Genomic DNA, 22,802 nt, shown 5'->3' on the forward strand with positions numbered 1-22,802 from the left:
GTTACGCTAATGTTTGCATCAACATCTAAGAAAATACCGTAGTTCAGATATCTAAGATTCATTTTACCCTAAATTATTTAGCACATGAATAGAGGAGAAAAATTAATTGGACATATACAACAGAAAACAATTTAGCAAAAGAGAGAAAATTAGACCACATTTCAACACTTCATCAAGTAAAGAGAAACTAGGTTGAACCAGATATTGCATGAAGCAATATGATGAAAAAGAATGGTCAATTGCAGTAATGTGAAAAGGAAAAAACGTAACTCACTTGGCAGTTCCTGTGTTGGAGTCATCAACAACTCTTAGTGGTCAATTTCTTTGTAGGCAACTTTCAATCTGTTTTCAAATATACATAATGTTAATTGTCCAGTAATAATCATGCATGGAGATAGACTTGAAAGAAGAAAATTTTTTCCTATAGATAACCTTGGATAAATTTATGTCCCTCAATGCAAATACTACCAAAGCTTTAAATAGTACTCCAGGACCTTTATCCAGCGTAAACACAATACTTGTCTGAAAATTGGTCGTAGAGAATCTTGTATCATGATTGAGACAATAATCATACACCATCTTAATTTGTTTGACACTTAGATCATAAAATCCATACTCCAAGTCATCGGGAGATCCACCTCGACCACTCCCAGTTGACAAGGGGAAAGGTATTGCAAAAACCAAGAAAGAGACGTAATAATTATGTGCTTCGAATTCCACTCAGACTCATCACCCCTACCCTGGGCTTACATATGTCATCCTTATCTTCCCCAACTCCACCCACAAGGTTACATAACCATACTTCTATCCCGACGATTCATATGTCGTCCTCATCTTCTCAACCTCCACCCATAGGGTTGCATACCCCTGTTGTTGCTCCTAGGCCCCCTTCTGTACCACCCTCACATATACCATCCTCATCTTCCTCAGCTCCACATAGGATTACATACCCCTTCTACAAACATTGGAGCATCCCCTTCACCTTATATTGTACCATCCCCAGCCTCGATTGGTGGCCCATCTTCTACCGTTGGTCAGCAGTCTGCACCATCCCCAGTTGTAAGTAATATAGTTGCCCCACAACCTATGGTTGATCTTGATTTATATGCATAACATGACCCTCCTCTGCAAGATCGTCTGATGATTGAACCTGTCAGTCGAGGGTAATATTTCAATTCAATTATTCTCATTATTTATATTATGTAACTTTTTTCATCTTCTGACATTTTTCCATGAATTCTAGGTTTGTTCCATCTAGAGTTGCTTCACAGGTTATCATAAAAACAATCAAGCAACAATTTCTTAATCCTTAGCCATAATGGGGAGCAATACCTGAAAAAGACAAGGATATTTTTTGGCACCGTTTCAAGGTAACGTGTTCTAAATTATTATATAGGTAAATTAAGTTGTTAACTACTACTCTATGCTTAATATACTTATAATGTTTTATATGTTTAAATTGTGTTGTTTCGTTTAGTGGGCACTAGGGCATGAAATTGAAATTAAGAGAAATTTCAATGACAGAGCTTCTCATTGTCTATCTGAGCTGTTTAAAGACACTAGAATGGCTAAAGAGGCCAAAATAGATTCCTAATGATGTGTGGACAAGGCTGCTAGAACATTGTAATTCTCCAAGTTATTGGAGCAAATGTATTGCAGCAAAAAAGAATAGGGCTTCTGAAACGGGTGGGGCCCTACATATAGGTGGATCCATTACTACTCACGAGCATGCTCTTCGTATGGTATACACATTAACTGTTTGTATTTGTCACATTTGAACTACATTTTTAAAGTTAGAAATCATATCAAATCTAACATTATAACATATTTTGTTGTAGGCACGTGAGTTGGGACGACATGTGTTTCTTGATGAAGTCTTTCAGTAGACACATATCTGGAAGGGTACTGGCGAGTATGTGGATGAGAGGTCTAGGAACAAATGTAAGTCTCTTTTACTGATCAATATTATTTACTCTTAAACTTATATATGTATCCCACCACATAATAATAATTGTTCATTTTTTACTTACAGGAAGAATTTCAGACTAAGCTTTCTCAAGTTAGATTTGAGGTTTCCTCATGTGCTAATGGAACACAAAAGCAGTCCTCTACTGATCCTACACAGGATGAGAATATCAGGACTAGGTGTTGGATTGAGATAGTAGGAGGAAAAAAGAAAGGAAGACTTTATGGGGCTGGTCAACTTGTTTCAAAATATACGGGTTCAAATGAAAGCCTGAACCAACTACCAAGTTCTTCCTCTTCTAATATTGCGGACCTCAATAATATTAGGCAGCAACTTTCACGCAGCCTGGAGGAAAACGAGCAATTGAGGTCTGAATTTCAATCCTTTTAATCACTAGTCCCGCAATATCTCCCTCATGATGCTCAGGCTTGTCTTCAGCAGCCACAACCATAGCCACAATAGCCAAACCCTACTCAACAGAACTCTAAAATCCCTCAACCCCATTCTCAGCAACAAAATAATGAAGAGGATGATAATCTAAGTGAAGAATTTTCTCCTGATTATGAAGATTATTAGCTCTTCATGTCCTTAAGAAAAACTTTCTTTAGCATGTACTTAATAAACTTGTATACTATTATTCTTACTTGGTATTGATCATGCTTATGTAATATTTGACAAACATTCCTATGCTACATATTATTTTGTATGTTTTATAAACAGTTTAGTGTGTCATGTGATATATATTGTGATGGAGTTTGATAATGATACAATATTTGATATAATGGAATGCTAGAATGTTGGAATGCTTGATTTGTTTGTGTTGGAATTTTCTATATGCAGGTATTGTGGAATGTTAAATAAGCAAATAAACCCAAACAAAATTTATACTTACCGACGGTCAGATTCGTCAAAAAATTCATTCGTGCAAGTATAGCCATTACCGATGGATTTGTCCGTTAGTAATTATCGACGGACAAATCCTTCAGTAATTACCGACAGCTTGAACGACGAATGTGTCCATCGGTAATTACCAATGGACTTTTGTAATTCGTTGGTAAAGTATTACCGACGATGCTTTAACTGACGAATTTTTTATCGTCGAAAGTCCATCATTAAAACATCATTGCTGACGGATTATGATCATTATCAACGAATTCTAACCATCGGTAATAAGCTTTTTTTTTTTGTAATGAAAAAAACTTTAAAAAAGTGATTTCTAGAAAGATTCTCTATTTTAAAATAATAAAACTAATTTATAAAAAAACGATTTATATTAAAACTTTTTAATATTAAAATAATCAAATCTCACTATTTTTAAACCAATACCAAATATCCTTTTCTAGAATTTTACTTAGGTTAAAATTATATCGTAGTTATTAAGATTATTTTTAAGGAAACAAATCGCTTTCTTCTCACTTTATTAGAATTAATTTTTTCACTAAAATTTAAAAGAAATATTTTTATAAAGAAGTGGTTTTATATAAATGACAACCTTTTTTCCTTTTTTTCTTATATATTATCTGGTAATATATTAGTCTAACTCATGTAATAAATAAAACATATAAATGACATTACATTAAGGGTTTTCTACCATTATAAAAGTTCAAAAAAATTCATTTAAAATTTTGTGTGGTATATTATAAATCCGGTTATAGATATTTATCCCTAAAATATTATACATCGCAAAAATTTATGCTTAGGTCAATGGACATTAAACGGGCCTACATATGAAATTGGTCTTTACGGTATGGACCATTACGATTGTAAGAGACAAATTTATTCTAACATGGTTGAAGTGTTATTTTTCACTTGAGTCATTAATTTAATAAATCAATTGAAAATATCACCAATTTATTATTAAAATAAATAGTCAGTAAATTTGAGTAAATGAAGCTATAAATTATGATTAAAATCAATTAAATATAAAATATAGTACATTCAAGCTTATTTTATTTGTAAATTAGATCGGATGGAAAGTTGGATTTCTTAATACTTATGATAATATTATTTTCACATGCATAACCATCTCGGATTCACATTTAGAACACATTATCTGGTTAAAGATTTTCTTCTGCAGGTCAAAGGCCAATAAATATATATGGTTCTTACTTCAAGATTCGTTGGTAATCATAATACATTCGATATATTATTTGTTTTAAAACGTAATTCTGTGACAATTTTGTTTTTGAAAAATATATCAAAAAATAAAATAAATATTTAAATCGTCTTATATCTCAATTTAAAAAAAAAATTAAAACTATTAAATATGATAGAAAGAATATTTAAAGTAAAAGTATTCTGAATTAATAATTTGAAGGTTTTAATAATGAATTAGTATATTGAAGAGTGGTAGAAGTATGTGGTGTAGTGTGGATGTGATTGTGTGTTGGGAGTTGCAAAGATCATGTGGTGTAGGAGTTGTTTCTCGTTAGGGTAAGGGTGAGACACAGCTCATTAAATGTTCCACTGAAGATTACATGCAGAATGAGTAAATCAAGCACAACACCTCAATTATTGCCACTTTTCCACAACAGTTGTAACCAGCTGAACAAATTTCTACCTTTTTCTTTATAATATTTTTATTCAGAGGAAGGATTTCCTTTTTCAACAACTGTTAAGTTAATCCGAAAACTTTTTTTTTTCTAATTCTTTTTACTGGTATTTTTGGTCAAATTTTAATTTTTAAACTTTTGAATTGATTAAATTATTTCTTTAAATATGTTAATAAAGCAAAAGAATTATGATAATCGTGATTGAATAAAGCAAAAGAGTTAATATTTAAAAATAATAATTAAATAAAGAAGTTTTTTAAAAGCACAATTCAAAACTTCCCTTTTATTTTAATTTTTAAATAAATAGAGCAAGTAACGTAAGAACAAAATAGAATAAAAAATATTATTTAATTGAAAAACAAGTGCATCAATTAATTTAAAATTAAGAAATTAAAATAAAGAAATGTATGATTTTGCTCGTATTCATAAACTCTTCAATCAAAAAGTTTGATCGAATAAAAAATCACATCTTTCTGTGTATATATACTATAGCATTTTCATTTTTGACTATGTTATTGTATATAGTAGCATTTTTTTTCATAAGGGTTAGAGTTTCTCTTTTTCGATTCATATTTTTTATTGTTGATAAAAAAACTTTTTATATATATAGAGTTAAACTACTCTCAATAATTACCTATACTTTTAATAATTTTGCATATTATCGTAGTATGATCTTATTAATCATAATAATATAAATTAATTTCATTGTCAATAAATGAAAGAAAAATGATTTTTTTTTCCTTTTATATATTCGACAAGATATGAAAATATGCGTAAAGGAATACTTGTGATTATCTAACCACGAAAGAAATCATTAATGGGGGCTCTCAAATCTCAATGATAGATAAAATAGAAATGGATATCCCAACCTAGCATTACGGTATTTAAAAAAAAAAAAAATCATATCCATAATACCATGACTGTTATATGTAAATCAATAAGAAAACTTTTGTTGGTATATTTTTAACATCATTACTTTAAAAGTTAATAAATTTATTATGCATGATGATAAAATAAATATTGAAGTTAATGTCATAAATGTAATTTTAATTTTTTTATTAATTGACTTTTCAAAAATTTAAGGAATTCATCACAAAAGCACATAAAGCTAACATGTATATTACTTGAATATACCGGTCACTCTCTCTGTCTTTATAGTTAATCACCAATAAATATAGATGTTGTTGTGGTGTCATATTTTGCCAGAGAAGAAAGCACACGTGTGGTGATCATCGGGTTCAAGACAATGCACGTTCCCCATTAATTTGTCCCTAAATTTTGATTTAAATCAACATCGCATATCTTTTTAACTCCAATTCAAATTAATTAAAATTTATAATAATTCAGTTTAAACAACTTCACATACTTTAAAATTATACTTACATAACATGTCTTATTTATTATTTATATTGATAACACTGAAATATACACTTAAATATACATTAAAATACATAAATAAAAAATGAAAGAGGCATCACATAAGTACCTTACTTAAAATTATATTAAAATAGAAAAATGTATTTATTTATTTATTTTAGTTTGAATGAAAAACCTCAAGTGTTGTAAGGATGCAAAATCCTCATACTACAATAAAATGTGTTAATTTTCCTCATTCTAAATTCATCAGATAAAATTTATTAGAGGAATTATAAAGTTATTGTTTCTTTCATTTTCATCTATTTGCTGTAAACTCCCTAAAGAGTGAAATGAAAGTAAATATTCCCTTTATATTCAATATCTTTTGAATCTTCCCATCCTCATCAACATCCAAATTTCAAATTCAATAGATTCTTACGATGGATTTTTTTTTTTTTTGAATCTTCCCGTCCTCATAAATAATGATGTATTTTATTATATTTTTTAAAATGAAAATGAGAAGAATAGAAAAAAAGAAAAGGACAAAAAAAAATTATAGAAAAAAGAAAACTCATTTGTTAAAAAGTTTCCTTCAATTCAAGATTGTATGCTCTCTCTCATTTTCTCTTCCCATATCAAACATATGGGAGCTTCCATTCCAACTTTCATGGTTGTTAATTTAGTTTTCTAAAAAAATTCTATTATTATTGTTGTTGTAATGTAACAACAACATTATCCTTAAGCGTTGACAATAAGTTATGAGAACATTATCTGGTATTTGATTTGATTCCGAGCTTTCTATGTATGTATACGAATAAAGTCACTTCAACATCATGAAAATGAAACCAGAAAATCAAGGTGGTTCTACAATTCTATATATAAATATATATGATATGAAGTAATAATGTTGTAATTATTGGTGAAAACAAGTTAATAATAGACCTAAACATGGCTTAAATATACAGATCTTAATTAATCAGATCATGTGAGATTGTTTGCAGGTTCCTCCAACTCCCTACTTCAAAATTATTAAAACCTACAACTTTGCACCCAACTCATGATCCCACATGCAATGCTTTTTTTTTTTTTTTTTTTTTTTTTTTTTTTAGTTTTCTTCAAATTTATGTGTCAGGTTTCAACTGCCAAAGTGCTATGAATATCGACAGTAACGGCTTCTTCAGACACATACTTTTTTTTTTTAATTATTAAATTTAAAGTTCATTTTTTTTTTCTTTCAATTGATTTACTTTATAAAACAATTTAACATCGTCAATTTTTTATATACAAATGTCTGTGCCTTTCCCAATGGTGTAATTGTAACACTAGTTCTTCGCTAAGTATATATTAATTTTTTTTGAAAATCTTTTCTTACTTTGATGATAATAAGAATAAAAACAGGATAGAAATACACTCAATCAATTTATTATTAGAATAAATTCTGATATTATCATAAATAATATTCTTTGTAGTTTAAGTTAATTTTATAAAATTTATCTTACAAATAAATTTGAACTTATTTATGTATAATAATTTGATTATATAGTTAAATATTTTACTCACTCAAATAAAGAACAGGTGAAAATTAAAGAAGAGGTGAATCCATTTGAGAAATTTGAAGCCAAATGGAAGTTTGGCTCTGCCCGACATATGAATTAGGAAAAGGATTCGAAATGGAAGATTGGTTTGGGAAGCCTAAACCCTAAAATAAGAGAAACAAAAGAAAAGAAGGGCATGCAGGGGCCATTGCACCAAACCAACAGACACTTGGTCCTAATCCCATATGCTCTTCCTTTAAAACTATATTCTTTTTCATCAAAAACAAAATTATATAAATTCATATATACGTACATACATTTGCTGCCAATTCTATTGGTTCCCAAATGCATCTTCACAATTAATAACAATTTCTTGGTAGTACCTCCAATTTCAATTTTATAAATCCAATTACACCAAAAAAATAATATAAATTTATGATTTTTCTTAAATAGACTTCAAGCATAATTCAACCGTATCAAATCGACTAGTAAATATATCTTATCTCTAGTTGATGTCAAACTTCCAACATACTTACCTCACGTTAGGACATGTACATCTCGAACGCGAGACTAGATATTAATAGTGATCCTATAGCATATGAGATGATACATCTAATAAACATCAAATCTCATTAGAATATGTTATAGATAACTCTGATATCATCTTAATAAGTTGATTTTAAGTATAACTTAACATTACAAAACTAGTTCAGCTTATAAGTTGAGGTTTGTATCTTATATACTGTAAATCTAATCATTTTTTATATTGTTTTGCAAATGTTGTTTCTTTCTCACATTGAAGAGTGTCCTAAATTTCTTAAAAAAAGTTATACGTTAAAATTACTTTATATATAAACTAATTTGTAAATTCAATAATTCCCTCATTTTGTATAGTAAAAATCTTGTTTTATTAATTTATATATAAATTTTTTTATGAAAGTTAAATTTTTATTTTATTATTGTAAAATTTTTATGAAAATTTTTATTCAAATAAGTCCAATCAAATGTATATCAATTACCTCAACTTAAATACAGTTGAACTGAATATTTATGAGGAAAAGATTGTATAACTCTTTAGGTATCCGAAACATACTAAAGATTTCCACTCATATCTCATTTTGCGTTCCATTTTCACTTTCATATTTACAAGAGGTGCAAGTGATACTAACATAAGCCGTCATGTCAAGGTAATTTATGTCTACATACTAATACATTGTTTAAATGTATTGATTAAAAGTTTAATTATTTATGAATTATGTTAGGACTTATAAGATTGGTTTAGTGGTAAAATTAGGATGGAGGGTGAGAAAGGTAATGGGTTTAACTACCTCCATTAACAACTTAACAACTTGGAGATATAATGTTTCCTCCCTCTCTTTGGAAAGAGAATGAGAAAGCTTGTGAGTTCAACTCCTCCCACTAACAACTAACATTGCCAATAAATAAATAAAAATTACGAATTATTTTTATTTATTCTAATTATATTACAAAAAAAAAAAATTATCCTACATAATTAATATTTTTATTTGATGAATTTTTATCTATAGAAATAAATTCATATGCAAACCTAAATCTACTGATGAATTTTAGAATTTAAATCATCAACAACAAGATCTGCCTATAAATAAAAATTTGTCTTATAAACGAATGTTTTTGTTGGTGACACATCTGACAGTCAATTTTTTATGGCAAATTTTCGCCATGTTTGATGAATTTTTTTATATATTAAGGGGAGGTGGATGAGAAAAAGAAGAGAATAAGATGAAGAAGAAGAGAAAAAAGGAGGAGGAGGAGGTTGGAGTTGGTAGTGGCAGTGGAGACGTGACGACTATGACACAACTCGATGATCATGCAAAGGTGCAACCTTAGTGGCTATCGGAGTTAAAGAAGAAGGAGGTGGGGGAAGAAAAAGAGAAATAGGAGGAGGAGCTAGAGGTGACGACGATAAACACGACCACGGTGGACGCAAAGGTAGTGGAGATGTGGCTAGGAGGACAAGAGGAAAAAGAAGAAAAAAAAGAAAAAGAAGAGGAGGAAGAAGTAACCTAATTATGAATTTTATCTATCAATTTTATTGACGGTTAGAATCTGTTGGTAATTACTGACATATATTTACAAAGAAATTTGTGGTCATTAGTAATATTGACGAATTTCGTAATCCATCAGTAGAATTTATTGACGACCACTTCACAAATGACTTTTTGATTGTCAGTAATTTATTGATTTACTGGCAAAATTTTGTTATTACTAACAAATTGTGTATATCGATAATACACAATTTTCTTATTGTATACATATATTAGTGACACATTATTCTAATTATAGAAAACAAATTACACTAAAATATATATAAATCACTTTTGTTTAAGAAAACAAAAATAATTATTGCATCTCAATGTTCAAAGTAATTTGTCACACTTATGTCTTCAAAGGACTCATACTAAACATATGTAACACCTTTAAGTATATCAAAAATTTCATCATGTTTCACGTACTTTAGGATAAACTCCCTTTCGGTTTTCATCACCTAATACTTTAATGCTTATAATTTAAATAACTCATGAAATAAGAATATCACATTTCTTTAATGATATATATTACGACTCTTAACAATACCATAGTTAGCCATAACATCATACAAATATCCACATCTAACAAACATCATCATAATATTACACCATCTTCATCATACATACACACAAATCACATACTAGGCTTACCAATTTTTAAATCCCACACCATCATATGCAAAAGCATACTTGCTCCGCACACAAAAGAAAGCTTCCTTGCCTAAACAATTGTTCATCACTTGAGCAGCCTACTCTATATGAGAAAAAGTTGGTTCCACAATTTTCTTTTATATCTCAAGCTTCAATTCAACGTTTGAATTAGAAGACTTTATGGTATAATGTAAGCAACCTCACACAAAATAATTCTCAATTGCGAAAACAACCTCTCATAACTTTAGCGACACCTATTCTAGAGAAGAGAGAGTTAGTTTGGTCTCTTGAGCTCGTTCACTTGTTTCCAAAGTGACCGTCATCCTCTCTTATTGCTCAAGCTCCACACATACATAGTTATATGATATAACATGTTTCAAAAACCCATGCATTTATCACACCTCAAGACTCAATTGTTTCTTGTTCTAGAGAAGAGATAATTGTCTCATCATATCTCTTGCTCAAGTCATAATTGAGTGATATGCTCAATCGCTGAAGTGTTCATATTTGTGCTTGAACAACATTTAGCATCGCATGCAATGGTAACTTATCACTTGAATGGTAGTTCACTATTTTATGTACTAGTCCAAAAACACCAATTTCATCATAAGTGGAAAAATCAATTACAACCCATATACTACATATGTTTAAAATGCAATGAACACCAAGCTCCAAATATTTGTTATATCATTTTTGTAAAATTTTATAACCATTCTATTATTTTTCCAAGAGCTTTAGGTAGATGTAAGATGTGAGGACCCACTATCTCTCCCCTTTCTATACACTCTCTTCTTCCCCAACTAATATCACAGAACCACACTCCACTCTTCACTGTCTTCCTTCCCTCTGAACCAACTACACAACCTTCTCTCTAAAACAAAGAGTTCAATTTTCCCCTTTCTAATCACTCCTCCCTTCTGTTACAGCTGCTAGACCTGGAACCAGGAGAAGAACTCCTCCTCTAGCTGAGTCATCTTCCCCTCCCGGTAAGTCAAATTCAGGTTTACTCAATTCTCTCCAATTTTGGAATTTCTGGAGTTCAATGCTTACCAAAACCGAAGTAGGGCCTTGTACTCACTCTGAGTTTATGTTTTTTTTAGCCCCTTAGGTTGAGGAATTGAGGTGCCCTTGTGTTAGAGTCTTGCTAGTGGAGATTTTAAAAAGGTAAGGGAAGCTAACTGAAATTTTTTTCATTTAAGCCGTGAATCATGCTTGTATGAAGTTTGGTATGCTGAATTGATGCTTGAAACGTATATGTGAGTGTATGATCATAGTTTGCCCTGAAATCAGTGTTCTTGCATGTGAAAACAGTGGAGTGACCTGGTATTTTCGCCTAGGCGGGTGGCTCTCGCCTAAGCGAAACTATCAGAAAGCTTGTCCCTGATACTGTGCGAAGTCTCGCCTAAGCGAGCTGGAGTCGCTTAAGCGAGAGATACTCTCGTCTAAGCGAGCCAGTCTAGCCTGAGCGAGAGTTCGCCCAGTTTTTAACCTTTGCCACTGTTTGAGCCTCGCCTAGGCGAGACTGACTCGCCTAAGCGAGATGACTTCTCGCCTGGGCTAAAATGTCTAGCTTAAGCGAGAGTCACTATAGTGAGACAACTCAGCTTCTGTTTTAGAGAGTAAATTGACATGTTTTAATGTGGTTTTATGCAAGGAAGTTCTTATATGCTTGAAATGTCATGATTAATGTGTTGTATGATGAAATCATATGAGTATGATTTATATAGAGTGGTGGCTGGAATAGAATTTCAAGGGAAATTCATGTGAATTGATTAGTGTGTGTAAGGACATGTGGAATCCATATTGGTTGGTATCCTGAAACTCCAATAATCATTCACGCTCAAATAGAGTAGGATGGATTATGTCGTGAGGAGTAGCAGGAGGTCCTAGTCTTTGGACTTGATCCAGTCCTAGACGCGAAGGGGACTTACCTTGGGAACAGTCGGGTGATAACTCCTTGTGTCTAGACTCTGCAGAGTCTGGGAACCGTTACAGGTGCAAGCCACCAAGAGCTCCAATGTCGCTTACACAATCCGGATATCGAGTCTAGAATTTTAATTATTGAACTGTGTGTTATGAATGATGTTATATTATGTTTTGCATTATGTTTCCCCTTTTTCAATTAGCTTACCCTTTCTGTTTATGTTGTTTGTTCTTATGTGTTCTCCTTTGCTATGATCGCCTATCGTTGGTGTGAGCAGAGCCTAATCCAGATGATGACGCCCCCCTTCTGAGCAGGAATTGACCCTTACTCACTACTGTAGTAGTTTTGGGCCAGATTTTGTGGAATCTTAACTTGATGAGTAGTTTAGGCCTTTTATGCACCTACTCTTACCTTCCAGGATTTTTTCTTATGGCAAAATTTTGGATGATTGTACCCGATCTATACACTATGTGTATATAACTGTTATCCCTACTATCTGCTATGTTTGATCATGATATAATGTTTTTTTGATAGTGTGAAAAACTATTAAATAGGATGTTACATAAGAAATTATATTTTAACATTTTTAATATACACACCATTTCAACTCCCACCATAATTCACACATCTAAAACTATATGCAATTAATAAATGTTATCTAATTAACTCTCCTTATTTAGAAGTGACATGCCTACTAGCCATCTAAATGAGAATACCAAAGGTCTCAATTGAGTCCTTGGACCACCTTAGTTTAGACCTCTATTGATTAGCACCCCTTTAATAAGAAAATTTGAATCAATAATAGAGAATTAAACAATTACACCGATCAATAGTATATTCAAACTATCTTGATGTTTTACCAGCTATACGCTTTTTGTAAAAACAAATAATTTCTCAACTTAAAAGTTTTGAGAAAGTTATAAAAATTCTAGAGAAATAATTTTTTTTATCAAGTATAAACTCTAATAACTTATTTACAAACTTTTCATTCTTTTATCTATTATAAAATTATTTCTAAATAAAATACTAATATAAATATTTCATTCTCTAAAAATCTAAATAATTTTGTCGAATTAGTAGTTTTGATTTTGAGTTTTTACGTATAAATATGCTATTTAAATAAATTTTATAATTTTATATTTAAATAAATTTATTTAATAAATAAATTTATCATCATATATAATTGTATATGTTTAATAAATATAAACACATAATTTCTTTCTCTTTCATTTCATTTCCATTCCCTTTTCTTTCCATCGCCCTATTTCTTTTTCTCGACTCAGTTATGCTATATTATTGGTTTTAATACTATAATATTCATATTATTTTAAATTGAAATAATAATATTTTGTCATATTTAAAAAAAATATATTATACTATCACTCGTTTTTCATCAGTTTTAAAACCTTTATACTGCTTAATAAGAAATCATATAAAAAGTAAAATAAATTTAATATGAAAACTATAAGAAAATGTCAGACTAATTTACTATAATACCTAACATACTAAAATAGCTTAATGGTTAGTGTGATAACGGACAACCATGAGGTAGAGTGTGAAAAACCTTTTTTTTTTCTTACTATATTCTGTGACTCACTTTGATTAGTGTATATCATAAATATGTTATATATTTTATTATTGTATGAATTAATTAAAGTTTTAACCTTTAAAGTATGACCATTATGAAAATAAAATTCAATTACTATTAAATATTATTATTATAATTCAAAAAGTAAAATGATTTTACTCTTAAGATTTAAAATAAAGATTGTAGCAAAAAATACGAAAATAAATAATATAGTTTAACTGCTATGAAGAAGAAAATAGAGATCTATGATGAGATATAATGAAGAAGAAAAAAGAATAAGTGTATATTTATATTCATGATAGAAATATATATTTGATTGTAATTTTGGATTTTATATATTATAAAAAATTTAATTTTAGTTCCTAAAGTTTCTATTCAAATTTTACTTCTTTGCATCGGTACTCTTTTCAATTTTGTAAAAGACCACAAGCATTAAATAGTTTACCCAATCTTATTGTATTATGTTTAAACTAACAAAAAGTTATAGATAATTGATCTTAAAATTGAACAGAATTATCGACAATTAAAGATTAAAAGATAAAAATTGTGTAAATGTTAAAAAGTGAACTTTAAAGCTTAGTTTAATCTTACAAATATGTTTATGTGGGACTTTCCAATATACATGTGTGTTATTAAATATTAATGAATGTTTGTAACAATAGATCCAACAAACATCAAATTCATTAAGATAGACTCTAATTTAGTTTTGACACCATATTAAGGAGTAAACTTTAAATCTAAATCAACCTTACAAAATTAATTAATATAAAATGATGTTTGTATCCATTTATATATTCTAAATTAATTATCTTCGATGTGAAAATTTATGATATTAAAAAAAATTCCAAAGACAAAAGTTATGAATATTAAAAATCGAGGGGCTTAAAACTACAGAAAATAGTATGGACAAAAAAAATTACAAGTTTTATAAAATTATGAATACCAGAATTACAATTAAGTAAAAACAATATTAAAAACTAAGATAATAAATTTATTTATCAAATATTTTAATTTTAATTTTAATTATAAAAATATTAATTAAAACATTTTTTTTTCTAAAACGAACTTATAATTAATAAGTTTAGAATACAGGTGAAGATGCCAGTATTACATTAATAAATATGTGCAATAATCCATTTAGTATTAGGTGTATTGTCATATATCAAAATGAAAGCAACATGATTCAAAGAATAATAAAGTAATACATGATTAAAATTGTTTAGATTTAGAAATTAAGAAACTTAGTGCACAAAATAAAAAAAGTAAACAAAAATCACATATGGAAAATTTTAAGAGGATGAAAATACAATTAATTCTAAATGGTTACTGATAAGTATGTTTTCGAACACGTAAATATCAAGAAGAAATTCATTTTACATGTTTATAGAATTCAATTTTACTTAAATTCAACCACATTTTCCAGATAAATTTTTAATTTAATTAAGCACTTTCTAATAAAATTTACTATTAAAGAAATACTTTTTTATTTATCAAATCACCAATAAAAATACTTATCATATGACACTATTACATAATTAAAATAAAATTGCAGTCATTAAACTAACAATATATCTTCTAAATATAATAATTTATGACAAAAATAAAATAAATAATCATCAATAATAATAAATAATATAATGATGATAATATCTCAATATTTTAATACATTCTCTTTTTATTTAAATAATATAAATTCATTTTCTTACTTTATAATTTTTTAATTATTAAACACAACACACACACACATATATTTATCCTTAAATATAGGTTCTTATATGCGTAAAACCAATCTATTTTGATCTTGTTATTGTTATTTCCTTTCGCATTCTTAGTTTGTTCCTTTAATCTAAAACTCAAATCAAGAATATTCTTCAGTAATAAATTAAAAATTAAAAATAGGCTACTTATATAGGAAATATATATATCACAAGATCCAAATCCAAAACATATTATAAGATTTTAAAAATCTTGTCCCATTAGGTAGAAAATCATTGCTAATTAGCGATCTAAAAGGTGTAATAAACGCGTAATATCGTGATGACACCTGTTACTTCTAGCTTTCCAAGTTCATAATCATGAACAGAAATGTACCTAATTAATGAACAGAAACAAAATTCCTGTGGTAGAGATGAATGAAGAAGCAAACTTCCAAAGCAGGGTCATGTCATGAGTCTATATATATATTCCCATTAGCCTCAGAGACTTTCACAACACTTTCATCTTTCTCTCGTTAACATGGCTTCTTCTTTGTTGACTTTGTGTCTTCTTTTGGTTTCTCTAACCTCTTCTGCACTCTCAGCCACCCCACGGAGACCAGTGGATGTTCCATTTGGCAGAAACTACGTTCCCACATGGGCTTTCGATCACATCAAATACTTAAATGGTGGTTCTGAGATTCAACTTCTTCTTGACAAATACACTGGTACGTAACATATGAACAAAGTTCAGCCTTATTGTTATCGACCTAGTTCTAACAAAGTTGGTGTATTTCATGTTAATTCATGCAAATGTGAACAGGCACTGGCTTCCAAACAAAAGGGTCATATCTGTTTGGTCACTTCAGCATGAACATAAAGATGGTTCCCGGTGATTCAGCTGGCACAGTCACTGCTTTCTATGTAAGCACATCTTTTTCTTTTAGTACAATAGATTATATATTTATATATATATGAGTTATTCCTTTTTGGTTTGATTTTCTATGATTGGAACCTGCAGTTATCATCTCAAAACGCGGAGCACGATGAGATAGACTTTGAGTTCTTGGGGAACAGAACAGGACAACCTTACATTTTGCAGACAAACGTGTTCACCGGAGGAACATGTATCAAGTTGTGTAAGTACTTCAATTCTATTTTGGGATATAAAAGTAACAGAAGTAACAGACAGAGACAGAAGTAATAAAAGAGTAGGATGTTTTTGTGATTACACAGGTTTCTAGTGGATAACATCCCAATCAGGGTGTTCAAGAACCAGAAGGAGTTGGGAGTGAAGTTCCCGTTTGACCAACCGATGAAGGTGTACAACAGTTTGTGGAATGCTGATGATTGGGCCACAAGGGGTGGTTTGGAGAAAACCGATTGGTCAAAAGCTCCTTTCGTAGCAGCGTACAAGGGGTTTCACGTTGATGGGTGTGAGGCTTCGGTGAATTCTAGGTTCTGTGCCACGCAGGGAAAAAGATGGTGGGATCAAACAGAGTTTCGTGATCTTGATTCCTTTCAATGGCGAAGACTCAAATGGGTGCGTCAGAAATTCACCATCTACAACTACTGCACTGACAGAACCCGCTACCCTCAACTCCCACCAGAATGCAGAAGAAACCGTGACATTTAAATTTTCATCACTTTCTCTCGCTGCATTCATCATTTTACCAGTTACAATACTTTATTCCTACCATTATTTATTACCATTGTATTGTTTGGAATGTGTAATTAAGGCGTTGGGTTTCAATACTGAGGAAACTCTATAATAAAAATATGTGTATGTTATGTAATTCTATTATTCTTATTATACCTGCTATCGCCAATAATGTAATATTCAATTCTTATAATTCTACTTAAAGCATCTTCTCTTCCTTAATGGTAACAACAACAGCTTGTTGCTGCATTCATTTCCGATCTCGAGGTCCTTTCTGTTTATTTTAATTTGCTCCTTTTAGTATGAAGTTTATATTCATTTTTATTAATCAAAAAGTATTTATCAGTTTCTTATATTACTTTCATTATATATTTTGTAGATAATCTTTATTCTCCTAAACATCCTTCTAATCATATATACTTTTATATGAAATACAAAGATTAAATTAAAAATATGTACATAAATATGTTTCATATTCTTAAAATAAGGTTTTTAATAGTATCTTAATATCCTTTTTTAAGTTAGAGCGTGCAAATTTTGAACATCTTATCAATGCACCGATATTATTATTATTATTATTATTATTATTATTATTATTATTATTATTATGTGTAGTAATCAAGTCATCAACATAAACTAGTATGTTAATATGTGTTTTCTTTTTCTTGCATAACGAACAATATGTAAAGAATTGCAAAAATCCATAATTATTTAATAGTTTTACAAAACCATCATCATATAAGATTTTATTTTAGACCATACGATAATGTTTTCAACTCATAAACCATGTTAGGATTTGTATTTTTGAGACTTGAAATCGTAACTTAAGCCTCCTCGGTGGATCTTCGATCAATATTTTGGGGTGTTAAAATTTTGATTGAATTACTCTTTTGGTCTATGTTTTCGTCCAAAAAATCAAGTTAGTTCTCTAATTTTTTTTAGTTTCAATTTGGTCCTGATTTACAATTTAGTCCTTTTCGTTAAATTTCTTAAAGTGGAACAAGAATTTTTTATCAAAATTAACACTATAATTATGTCAATTACACAAACAAAGCAAATTATCCTTATTCACAACTTCAATTTTGATGAAAAAACTTGATCTAATTCAAGAAATTTAACGAAAAATGTCCAAATTGCATCTTTTTTCAAAAATCGGTACTAAATTGAGACTAAAAAAAATACTGAAAAACCAACTTGATATTTTGTAATGAAAATAGGAACTGAAAGAGTAATTCCATTTTTTTTTACATAAACTAGTAAAAACATTGTTTTTAATTTTTTTTATGATACTAACAAAAATAAAACGATAATTATTGTTATTATTATAATTATAAAAATGAAATATAAATAATTTTTATAGTTTTATAATAATTAATTTGAAAAAAATAATCAAACAAAAAATGGTTAAATTAAAAAAAATATCATTTAAAAGATAATATTATTAAAATAATTATTTTTATTTAAAAAATATTTAAAAGGTAAAATTGAAAAGTAAATATAGAAAAAAAGAAAATTCTTTATATATAAATATAATGTATACATTTTTTTTAAGAATATAAAATATGTAAAATATATTAAAATTTTTTAATTTTTAAAACATATATTTAAAATTATATAAATATAAAAAGTAATTGGGGGCATGGCCCCTTCGTGGTCCATCATTGATTAACAAGCATAAGTCACAACATCTTAAGAAGTGTTTGATGATTTGTTATAACTATTTACAGAAGGTTTCATGAACAAATAATTTATTATCACATTAATTTTAGAGTTAAAAGCTATAATAAAAAATAATTTTAGTTCTTAATTTTAGAGAGATTAAGAAGGATAATAATCAGGAATTATTTCTGTACTCAATGTGATTATAAACTGATTTTCATAGTCATTTTAATAAAATTGATGGTTAATAGAATCCTTCAAGAGAGTTCTTGAAAGAGAATTGTCTTTTTCATAGTTAGAAGTTTTACCACCTTTAAATCCACCTATGGTGCTGACATTCCTTGAAGGAGAGGATTTTGTGCCCTATTTTGTTTTGTAGGGATTTTCAATAATACTTGTACTCAAATCAGAGAAACATTATCCCTCCACAAGTTATTTTAGAATGATTTAAGAATAAAATTCAACTAATTGAATCATAAATGTCTAACAAAAAAACATAAACATATAAATGAGAATGAAATACATTTTTGAACAAATGAGAAAATTAAAAAAATAAATCGTAAAAATATAATAACTACATGTCAATAGATAGAAATTGATTAGAATAAAAAGAAAGGAAATAATCATAAAAAAATCAAATTTCATGTATAAAACCCATTTTGGTTCAAAGACTAATGATCACAGGATAAACATAATTAACTAAAGAAAACAAAATATGAAAAAAGATTAAAAGATTATGAGCATACCACTTGATGTTTTCAAGAAAGGTGTAATTTAAAGGGAGATGTTCATACCTCTATTATTGGAAAGACAAATAACTCACTTTAATTAATTTCTTCTTCAATGGACCGGTCTACAAGAGAGGCATGACACTTATTTAAAGAGTGCCTGTGCCAAAAATTAAGTTCTAAATAAAGTTATTCATATCTTTTGAACCAAACAATAATTTTAATTTTTAAAAATTCTAAAAAGGGAAAAATACATATTTTCTTAATTCAAGATAGGATTTTTAATATTAGGAAGACAACCCAGTTTAATCTTTTCTTTAAAAGTCTTTGGTCATCTTCTCATGATTTCGTGATAATTTTGATGTTTGTTTTCAATTCGTTTTTGTTTATTTACTTCAATTATAGTAATAACTCCTTAAATTTCTTAAATAATATCTATTTATTCTATCACCGTTAGATAATTTTAATTGATAATTAATTTTTTTAAATAATTATTTTTTATAAAATTATAAAATTTGTAAGTATTTTATATAATTTTTTTTTCAAAAAAATTTTTATACAAAATATTTTGTAAAAAAGTTGATAATCGTTTTTTCATAAAAAAATTATAAGTATTTTTCATGAAAAGAATTTTCAAAATAAAATTGATAGAAAATATTTTTTTAATAATACATGTTTTTATTATTGTTTATAATTTGAAAAGAAAAATTTATTATTATTAACTTTTATATATAATAATAATAATAATAATAATAATAATAATAATAAAGTATCTTAAATACTTAATAAGGTAAAGTTAAGATAAGATAGTAAAAATTCAGTGAAGGGGATAAAAAGGTAAATGTAAATCTAAAAATAAAACAAACTTACAATGATTATTTAGACATTAATAATTGATTCTATGATATGAGTATTCAGAGATTCATAATTATCTTACAACGAATTATTGACTCGTTTTAATAAAGAAATAAAAAGAACAATTCACTGTAAACAACAAAGTTACATACACTGAACTTATCACTTATTTTGTACACAGAAAAACTCATCTATATTTTTTTACTTAAATCTTATCTTGTCAATTTTATCCATTAAAAATATTAAAAAAAATATATAAATATAATAAAAAAAATTAAAACATACCTCTTTGATTTGCAACGAGCCACCCGAAGGAGATATTGTTAATATAAACGGAGTAAATAATCACCAAGTGCCACGAAATAGTTACATAATCACGAAGTTATCCACAAAAAATAGCCTAAAATACTTTCGAAAATTTATCATTATTGTAAACAACAATACTATAATCTGAAAAAGATTGATGATTACAAAGATTAGCTAGCAATCAATTTAAATAAACGCGTAATAGTCTCTCAATTAGTTGTTTCCAACACAAAATCCTAACTAAAGCAAAATGCATGATTCTTTGTCTTCACCTCTCTCTCATCTGACATAAAAACAAATCTTAAATATAGATATATATATATATATATATATATATATATATCATTAATCATTATTACTAGCATAAACTTGATCGTTTTGTTAAATGATGAACCATGTATTATTGAATTAAATATAAATTTCTGTTGAATATTTAAAAAGATAGAAAGTAGAGGGAAAGAGAGAGGAACAAGGGTATTGGGCTAGGTGCAATGCTTATATATACCCTTTTCTTAGCCATTAGGTTCTACAAACCGATAAACACAGAAAATGGGTTCTTCTCTGTGGACCGTGTGTCTGATATTGGCATCTCTGGCCTCTGCAGCAGTTTGTGCCAACCCTAGGAGGCCAGTGGATGTACAATTCGGTAGAAACTACGTTCCCACATGGGCTTTTGATCACATCAAATACTTCAATGGTGGTTCCGAGATTCAGCTTCATCTTGACAAGTACACTGGTAAGCACAGTTTGGCCAAAATACTCAACTTTCACTGTCATACTTTTGAGTTCAAGTTATGTGTTCATGTTTTTGAACACTGTTTTAGCTATGTTAAAAGTAAGATTTGAATCATATAACAGCTTTCCAAACAACATTGTACAGGTACTGGCTTTCAGTCCAAAGGCTCATATTTGTTTGGCCATTTCAGCATGTACATAAAGATGGTTCCTGGAGATTCAGCTGGCACAGTCACTGCTTTCTATGTAAGAGCAAAATGTTTCTTTTTTTTTCTTTTAAAGTTTTACCTTGTCTGTGAGGAGTATATGTGAAGTTTGTTGTGTTATCTTCTGAAAACTAGTTTGTGTGGAGTGAGTGAATGTGACCTTTGTTGTTATGGTTGGAACCTGCAGTTATCTTCTCAAAACGCGGAGCACGATGAGATAGACTTTGAGTTCCTGGGGAACAGAACAGGACAACCTTACATTTTGCAAACAAATGTGTTCACCGGAGGAAAGGGTGACAGAGAGCAAAGAATCTATCTCTGGTTTGATCCCACAAAAGCATATCACAGATACTCTATTCTCTGGAACTTGTATCAGATTGTGTAAGCAAAGCATTCCTTGCAAATCCTTTTCCAAACCCTTTTCACTTCTCACCATTCCTTGCAAATCTCTAACAGTAGAAAGAAAGTTTAATCGAAGTGTGGGGGTGTGTTTTTCTTAGGTTCTTTGTGGACGATGTTCCAATCAGGGTGTTCAAGAACAGCAAGGACTTGGGAGTGAAGTTTCCATTCGACCAACCTATGAAGATATACAACAGTTTGTGGAATGCCGATGATTGGGCCACAAGGGGTGGTTTGGAGAAAACAGATTGGTCGAAAGCCCCTTTCATAGCAGCGTACAAGGGGTTCCACATCGATGGGTGTGAGGCCTCAGTGAACGCTAAGTTCTGCGACACGCAGGGAAAGAGATGGTGGGACCAACCAGAGTTCCGTGACCTTGACGCTGCTCAATGGCAGAGACTCAAATGGGTGCGTCAGAAATTCACCATCTACAACTACTGCACTGACAGAAAACGCTACCCTCAACTCCCCCCTGAATGCAGAAGAGACCGCGACATTTAAATTTTCACTTACCATTTACTTTTACCACACCACATTGTTCTCACTTCCATGTACAATTTTATATCACGTCAAATCTATGCATTGCCACTTTATTTATGGATTGAAACTTGGTTCAGATAAAAAGAAATTATTAAATAAACACACTAAAGAAAAAAAAGGTTTTAATCTGCATGTTTATCCTTTGAAGTTCAGCCACTGGTTTGTGGTATTATTACTGTTGTTTATTGTTGTTGGTTTATTCTATTGGTTCTTGGTGATAATAATGACATCCGTTGCAGAGCCAGTTGTATTTTTTTGTAGAGATCTGTGTTCTTTCGGTTTTCTAGGTGAATCATAGATCTGCGTTATGATCTCTGGTCCCGGAAATGTTAAAAGTAAAAGTGGTGCTATTCAATATTTTTTGATGCGGAAAAGACAC

At 29.3% G+C, this 22,802-nt stretch overlaps 2 protein-coding genes across 2 annotated transcripts; both read left to right on the plus strand.

The window, feature by feature from the left end:
* The first annotated feature begins 15,819 nt into the window (after positions 1–15,819).
* LOC114177905 (putative xyloglucan endotransglucosylase/hydrolase protein B) lies at positions 15,820–17,248 on the plus strand. Its single transcript, XM_085670854.1, is given in 3 exon segments — positions 15,820–16,063; positions 16,159–16,259; positions 16,357–17,248. Coding segments are annotated over 3 exon segments (903 nt in total). The 5' UTR covers positions 15,820–15,876; the 3' UTR covers positions 16,972–17,248.
* A 3,749-nt stretch (positions 17,249–20,997) lies between these two features.
* On the plus strand, positions 20,998–22,490 carry LOC114164661 (xyloglucan endotransglucosylase/hydrolase 1). The gene is made up of 4 exons (XM_028049402.2): positions 20,998–21,279; positions 21,424–21,524; positions 21,672–21,865; positions 21,985–22,490. Exons 1-4 carry the CDS (start codon positions 21,093–21,095, stop codon positions 22,382–22,384), a joined length of 882 nt encoding a protein of 293 aa, XP_027905203.1. The 5' UTR covers positions 20,998–21,092; the 3' UTR covers positions 22,385–22,490.
* Positions 22,491–22,802: the final 312 nt, after the last annotated feature.

Source organism: Vigna unguiculata, chromosome 1 (assembly GCF_037176805.1).
Source record: "Vigna unguiculata cultivar grain cowpea cultivar isolate G323 ecotype 2 chromosome 1, ASM3717680v1, whole genome shotgun sequence".
NCBI classification, from domain to species: domain Eukaryota; kingdom Viridiplantae; phylum Streptophyta; class Magnoliopsida; order Fabales; family Fabaceae; genus Vigna; species Vigna unguiculata.

What these genes read in the sequence shown, in the direction of transcription:
- LOC114164661 (XM_028049402.2), top strand. Translation starts at nt 21,093, where the DNA reads ATGGGTTCTTCTCTGTGGACCGTGTGTCTGATATTGGCATCTCTGGCC. An exon ending in TCATCTTGACAAGTACACTG is followed by an intron (nt 21,280 to 21,423) that starts GTAAGCACAGTT and finishes AACATTGTACAG; the next exon opens with GTACTGGCTTTCAGTCCAAA. An exon ending in GCACAGTCACTGCTTTCTAT is followed by an intron (nt 21,525 to 21,671) that starts GTAAGAGCAAAA and finishes TGGAACCTGCAG; the next exon opens with TTATCTTCTCAAAACGCGGA.